The sequence below is a fragment of the Pelophylax lessonae genome (genome assembly GCF_965119305.1).
Source record: "Pelophylax lessonae genome assembly, chromosome: 4".
Classification (NCBI taxonomy): domain Eukaryota; kingdom Metazoa; phylum Chordata; class Amphibia; order Anura; family Ranidae; genus Pelophylax; species Pelophylax lessonae.
The window spans coordinates 19804686-19811878 of NC_138771.1; the positions used below are offsets into that span (position 1 = coordinate 19804686).

The 7193-nt window shown below is 51.7% G+C and overlaps 1 protein-coding gene across 1 annotated transcript in view; it reads right to left on the bottom strand.

Annotated features, from left to right (window-relative positions):
- RAB11A (RAB11A, member RAS oncogene family) overlaps positions 1-6697 on the bottom strand; it is a 62792-nt gene extending 56095 nt beyond the window's left edge. Inside the window, exon 1 of the mRNA XM_082256581.1 lies at positions 6534-6697. Within this exon, the coding sequence (XP_082112707.1) occupies positions 6534-6573 (40 nt within the window). The 5' untranslated portion in view covers positions 6574-6697. The remainder of the gene's footprint in view (positions 1-6533) is intronic.
- Between the last annotated feature and the right edge of the window lie 496 nt (positions 6698-7193).

A 7193-nucleotide genomic window follows, 5' to 3' on the forward strand; every position in this document is an offset into this window, starting at 1 on the left:
TCCAGCTGTTCAGGAACTACAATTCCCATCATGCCTAGTCATGTCTGTGAATGTCAGTTTTACAAAGCCTCATGGGATGTGTAGTTCTGCAACAGCTGGAGGGCCGTAGTTTTGAGGATCCCTGGTTTAGGTGGACGGCCATGTCTTGGTAGGGTTGCAGTTGTGCCATACCCTTCCCATTTTCGGATGATGGATGTTGAACAGCGCTTCGTGAGATGTTCAAAGCTTGGGAGATTTTTTTTATAACCTAACCCTGCTTCAAACTTCTCCACAACTTTATCCCTGACCTGTCTGGTGTGTTCCTTGGCCTACATCAGTGGTCCTCAACTCCGGCCCTCGGGGCCCACTAACAGGCCAGATTTGAAGTATCACCTTGGGGAGATGCAGACTATAATACTGCAATCACTGAGCAGCAAATGAGATCACCTGTGATGTAATTTAGTTATCTTGCAAACCTGGTGGGTCCTGAGGACCGGAGTTGAGAACCACTGGCCTACATGATGGTGTTTGTTCACTAAAGCCCCGTACACACGCAACGATTGTTGGCCGTGAATTTTCGGCCAACGTCCGATCGGCCGATAATCGGCTTGTTAGTATGATGCTCTTGACAACCGACTCCGACCTTTCGGCTGAAAAAATTCTGGTGTGCAGCCTATAAAATTTTTGTCCACGTCCGATTTTCGTGCAGTCAGTACAGATTTCGACAGGGAAAAATCTTATGAGCAAGACTGGGCATGCTCAGTGAAGAAAGAACACAAAGAAAGCAAACCAACACATGACATCACTTCTGAAGTAGAATTCTGCCGGTCGACAAAATTCGGGCGCAGTCTAGAGCACATTCCAACCAACAAACACCACTCTGGACAATAGACAGACGAATGACCGGTTGGCATAAATTTGTTGCGTGTACGAGGCTTAAAGTGGAGTTCCACCCTAAAATTACTCTTCTGTTCATCTTCTTGCTCCGGGTCACCTTAAAAAGAAATGGATAATCGTATTTTTTTTTTATTTTTACTTACCTTGGATTAGAAGATAATATACTCGCCTTGCTTCCTCTTCCTCCCCTCGGCGGCCGCGGCCCGTCATCACTTCCTGGCCTGCAATGATTCCTGGGAGCTGAACGTCATCGCTCCCAGGAATCAATGCGCCTGCACCGGCCCCGACGTCAGTTCCGGTGCGGGCGGCGTCATACCTTGCTAAACAGCTTCTGGGCATGCCCAGAAGCTGTGCAGGGATGACGCTGCGGCCCCCCGGAAGTGACGGCGGGGCCGGTGCAGTGCATTGTGGGACAGAAGAGGACACAGAAGAGGACACAGAAGAGGACACAGAAGAGGACACAGAAGAGGACACAGAAGAGGACACAGAAGAGGACACAGAAGAGGACACAGAAGAGGACACAGAAGAGGACACAGAAGAGGACACAGAAGAGGACACAGAAGAGGACACAGAAGAGGACACAGAAGAGGACACAGAAGAGGACACAGAAGAGGACACAGAAGAGGACACAGAAGAGGACACAGAAGAGGACACAGAAGAGGACACAGAAGAGGACACAGAAGAGGACACAGAAGAGGACACAGAAGAGGACACAGAAGAGGACACAGAAGAGGACACAGAAGAGGACACAGAAGAGGACACAGAAGAGGACACAGAAGAGGACACAGAAGAGGACACAGAAGAGGACACAGAAGAGGACACAGAAGAGGACACAGAAGAGGACACAGAAGAGGACACAGAAGAGGACACTCTGGCTTCAAGCTGCCCACACCTGAGATGGCAGCGCTGGAGAATACTTTTTCAAGGTAAGTATTTCTTCTAAAAGGTAAGTGCAACCCGGGACAGATCAGAGGCTATCCATTGTGGAATGCACTAGCCCTGACTGTCCCGAGAGTATTTTTATTAAAAAAAGTATTCCCAGGGTGAAACTCCGCTTTAAGGTTCTCTAACAAACCTCTGAGGGCTTCACAGAACAGCTGTATTTATACTGAGATCACATTACACACAGGTAGACTATTTACTAATTAGGTGACTTCTGAAGGCAATTGGTTCCACTAGATTTTAGTATCAGAGTTAGGGCCAGTTCACACTTGTGCGATGCCATTGCTGTACAGATCACACGCAATGTCTGTGTGATGCAAGTTTAGCCATATAAACTGTATGGCTGAATTTGCTTTGCATTTGGGACCAAACTCGTGCAGGACCCCTTTATTTGTCCACACCGGAATGGGATCACGTGGCCGTTCACACCCATGTCATCTAATTCTCCTATTCTGGAAATCGCGCTGTGTTTTGCAATCTGATTGCGGGGCGTTACCTTAACACATTCTCTGCAATAGGTTTGTATCAACAGGTTGAGATTTTGATGCAGTGCGAATCTGCAGCGATTTGGCTGTGAATTTCCACCAATCGGCCCTAAAGGGGGGGGGGGGAATACAAATGCACGCCACACTTTTCACATATTTTTAAAACATTTTGAAAACCATTTATCATTTTCCTTCCACTCCATTATGTGCCACTTTGTGTCGGTCTATCACATAAAATATCACATTTATGGTTTTGGTTGTAACAAGACAAAATTTGGAAAATTTCAAGGGGTATGAATAGTTTTTCAAGGCACTGTATGCACATAGGTATAAGGGGCAAGGACAGAGGTATGGGGGGGGGTTGTATTGATGGAGCAGATTTGGGGGGGTTGGTGGAAATAGTTCCAAGGGCAACTAGAGAAGAGAGGGGGCTTAGTTAAGACAAAAGTATTGGAAGGGGGAGGAGCTAGACATTGATGGAACAGGGATATGGGGGGGGGGGGGGTTCAGAGGTACATGAAGCTTTGGAGGAGGGAGGGTTAAGGAGCAGCTGAAGAGGTATTGCAATTGATGGAACAGGGACTTGGGGGGTGGGGAGGCTGATGGGGAAGATAGGGGGGTTTGGATGGGTCAGATGTATGGCGGTGGTGCTGGGGGGGGGGGGGGAGGTTAAGTGCACATAGGTACAAGAAACAAGTAGGGAAGAGGAAGGGGAGGGCAGTTTGGATGGGACAGAGGTATTGGGGGTGGGAGAGGGGTTCAAAAGTACGAGGGGCTGGGGGGGGGTGTAGGAATTGATAGAGGTATTAATTGGGGGATGGGCAGAGGTACAAGGTACTACTGTGGGGGGTAGGTTTGGGATTGATGCAACAGATGGAGGGGGTCAGAGGTACGTTGTCAACTATGGAGGAGGGAGGGTAGAGGGTTTGGACGGGACAGAAGGGAGGAGGGGCTAGACATTGATGGTATTGGGGGGTAGTTTAGAGGTACATGGAGTTGGGTGGACAGAAGTACGAGGGGCAACTAGAGAAGAGGTTTGGATAGGACAGAGGTATGGTGGGGGGGGGAGGGTTCAGAGGTACGAGGGGCTGAGGAATAACAGAACAGATATGTATGGGGGGGACGGACAGAGGTGGAAGGTACTACTGGAGAATGGGGAGGGCAGTTTGGGATTGATGCAACAGATCGGGGGGGGGGGGTACAAAGGTATGAGGGCAACTAGGGAAGATGAAGGGGTTTGGATAGGACAGAAGGGAGGAGGGACTAAACATTGATGGAACAGAGGTATTTGGGGGGGGGGGGGGGGACATATAGACAGTATAATGGGGGGGTAGGACAGTGACATTTAGCTGGTATATTGAGGGGGGCAGTGATATAGCTAGTATAATGGCGGGGGGGGCAGTGAAATATAGCTGATATAATTTGGGGAGGGGGGTGGGGTACAGTGACATATCCAGTATGGGGGGGGGGGGGTAATGACATATAGCTGGTATAATGGGGGGCAGTGACATATAGCCGGTATAATGGGGGGGGTAATGACATATAGCCGGTATAATGGGGGGGGGGGGGGGTAATGACATATAGCCGGTATAATGGGGGGGGGGGGGGGTAATGACATATAGCCGGTATAATGGGGGGGGGTAATGACATATAGCCGGTATAATGGGGGGGGGGGGGGTAATGACATAAAGCCGGTATAATGGGGGGGGGGGGTAATGACATATAGCCGGTATAATGGGGGGGGGGGGTAATGACATATAGCCGGTATAATGGGGGGGGGTAATGACATATAGCCGGTATAATGGGGGGGGTAATGACATATAGCCGGTATAATGGGGGGGGTAATGACATATAGCCGGTATAATGGGGGGGGTAATGACATATAGCCGGTATAATGGGGGGTAATGACATATAGCCGGTATAATGGGGGGGGGATAATGACATATAGCCGGTATAATGGGGGGGGGATAATGACATATAGCCGGTATAATGGGGGGGGGGGATATGACATATAGCCGGTATAATGGGGGGGTAATGACATATAGCCGGTATAATGGGGGGGGGTAATGACATATAGCTGGTATAATGGGGGGGGGGGTATGACATATAGCCGGTATAATGGGGGGGGTAATGACATATAGCCGGTATAATAAGGGGGGGGGTAATGACATATAGCCGGTATAATGGGGGGGGTAATGACATATAGCCGGTATAATGGGGGGGGGTAATGACATATAGCCGGTATAATGGGGGGGGGGGGTAATGACATATAGCCGGTATAATGGGGGGGGGGGGGGGGGTAATGACATATAGCCGGTATAATGGGGGGGGGGGGGGTAATGACATATAGCCGGTATAATGGGGGGGGGTAATGACATATAGCCGGTATAATGGGGGGGGGGGTAATGACATATAGCCGGTATAATGGGGGGGGGTAATGACATATAGCCGGTATAATGGGGGGGGGGGGTAATGACATATAGCCGGTATAATGGGGGGGGGGGGTAATGACATATAGCCGGTATAATGGGGGGGGGGGGTAATGACATATAGCCGGTATAATGGGGGGGGGGGGTAATGACATATAGCCGGTATAATGGGGGGGGGGGGGGGTAATGACATATAGCCGGTATAATGGGGGGGGGTAATGACATATAGCCGGTATAATGGGGGGGGGCAGTGACATATAGCCGGTATAATGGGGGGGGGGTAATGACATATAGCCGGTATAATGGGGGGGGGGGGGTAATGACATATAGCCGGTATAATGGGGGGGGGGGGGCAGTGACATATAGCCGGTATAATGGGGGGGGGGTAATGACATATAGCCGGTATAATGGGGGGGGGGCAGTGACATATAGCCGGTATAATGGGGGGGGGTAATGACATATAGCCGGTATAATGGGGGGGGGTAATGACATATAGCCGGTATAATGGGGGGGGGGGCAGTGACATATAGCCGGTATAATGGGGGGGGGGGGCAGTGACATATAGCCGGTATAATGGGGGGGGGGGGGTAATGACATATAGCCGGTATAATGGGGGGGGGGGGTAATGACATATAGCCGGTATAATGGGGGGGGGGGTAATGACATATAGCCGGTATAATGGGGGGGGGTAATGACATATAGCCGGTATAATGGGGGGGGGGGGTAATGACATATAGCCGGTAAAATAGGGGGGGGATATGACATATAGCCGGTATAATGGGGGGGTAATGACATATAGCCGGTATAATGGGGGGGGGCAGTGACATATAGCCGGTATAATGGGGGGGGGGGGGTAATGACATATAGCCGGTATAATGGGGGGGGGTAATGACATATAGCCGGTATAATGGGGGGGGGGCAGTGACATTATAGCCGGTATAATGGGGGGGGTAATGACATATAGCAGGTATAATGGGGGGGGGGCAGTGACATATAGCCGGTATAATGGGGGGGGGTAATGACATATAGCCGGTATAATGGGGGGGTAATGACATATAGCCGGTATAATGGGGGGGGGGGTAATGACATATAGCCGTATAATGGGGGGGGGGGGGGGGCAGTGACATATAGCCGGTATAATGGGGGGGGCAGTGACATATAGCCGGTATAATGGGGGGGGGGCAGTGACATATAGCCGGTATAATGGGGGGGGGGGGGGGTAATGACATATAGCCGGTATAATGGGGGGGGGGTAATGACATATAGCCGGTATAATGGGGGGGGGGGGTAATGACATATAGCCGTATAATGGGGGGGGGGGGGTAATGACATATAGCCGGTAAAATGGGGGGGGGATATGACATATAGCCGGTATAATGGGGGGGGGTAATGACATATAGCGGTATAATGGGGGGGGGGGTAATGACATATAGCCGGTATAATGGGGGGGGGGGGGTAATGACATATAGCCGGTAAAATGGGGGGGGGATATGACATATAGCTGGTATAATGGGGGGGAGGTAATGACATATAGCCGGTATAATGGGGGGGTACGGTATAGTGGGGGGGGGGGGACATCCCGGTGATATGACAGGACGCGGCCTGCTCCTCTCCCTCATCCTCGGCCTGTTACTGAATCTCCGGCCGGCTCTCCTGTCAGTGTAGGCCGCCGCCGCCGCCCTTCTCCTCCTCCCTCGGCCCCGTCACCTCACATCCCCCCCCTGCTGATCCCGGTGTGCCCCCCTCCCCTCCTCCGTCGTTACCTGTCCGGTCTCCCCTCCCCCCGGCCGCTAGGCCTCACCTTTGAAGAGATAGTCGTACTCGTCGTCCCGGGTTCCCATGCTGGCGGTGGATGTAGTGCTCCGGATCCTCAGACTCTCGGCAGCCAACCGACGAAATCTCCAGGAAGCCCGGCTATGACCGAACCCCTCCCTGAAACAGGAACAGCGCTTCCGCCCAAGTCCTCGGCTACACCACTTCCGGGTTCAACGAAGCACGGCGCCGCCATCTTGGTACACCCTCACCCCCTTGCCCTGTCACGGGGACGCTTATTTTCGGCGCGCGTGTTATTTCTCGCTCTTAATTCGGGAAAAGCCATCGTTTTGATATCCGGGTAAATGAAAATGGTTGTTTTCTGAGCGGAGGGGGGGTCATATTGGCGTGAGCGGCAAAATGGCGGCGTGTGGTGCAGGAGGCGGTGCAATATGGCGGGCGGAGTGACACTGCGGCAGCGCGAGAATTACCTCAGAAATACAGAAGTCCTCAGTCTCCGGACAGCTGTGAGGGAAATAAACACAGAACGCCCCCTATGGCGGTGTATAGAGAACAGGCATATGTAATATGGAGCATGGCGGGAAAAGGTCATAAGGAAGAAGTTTCGCTGTGATTAGTAAGGAGGTGCCCTGGTGTAGTGGTTAGCGCTCTGCGCTCCGTACCCCAGCATACCGGGTTCAAATCCCGG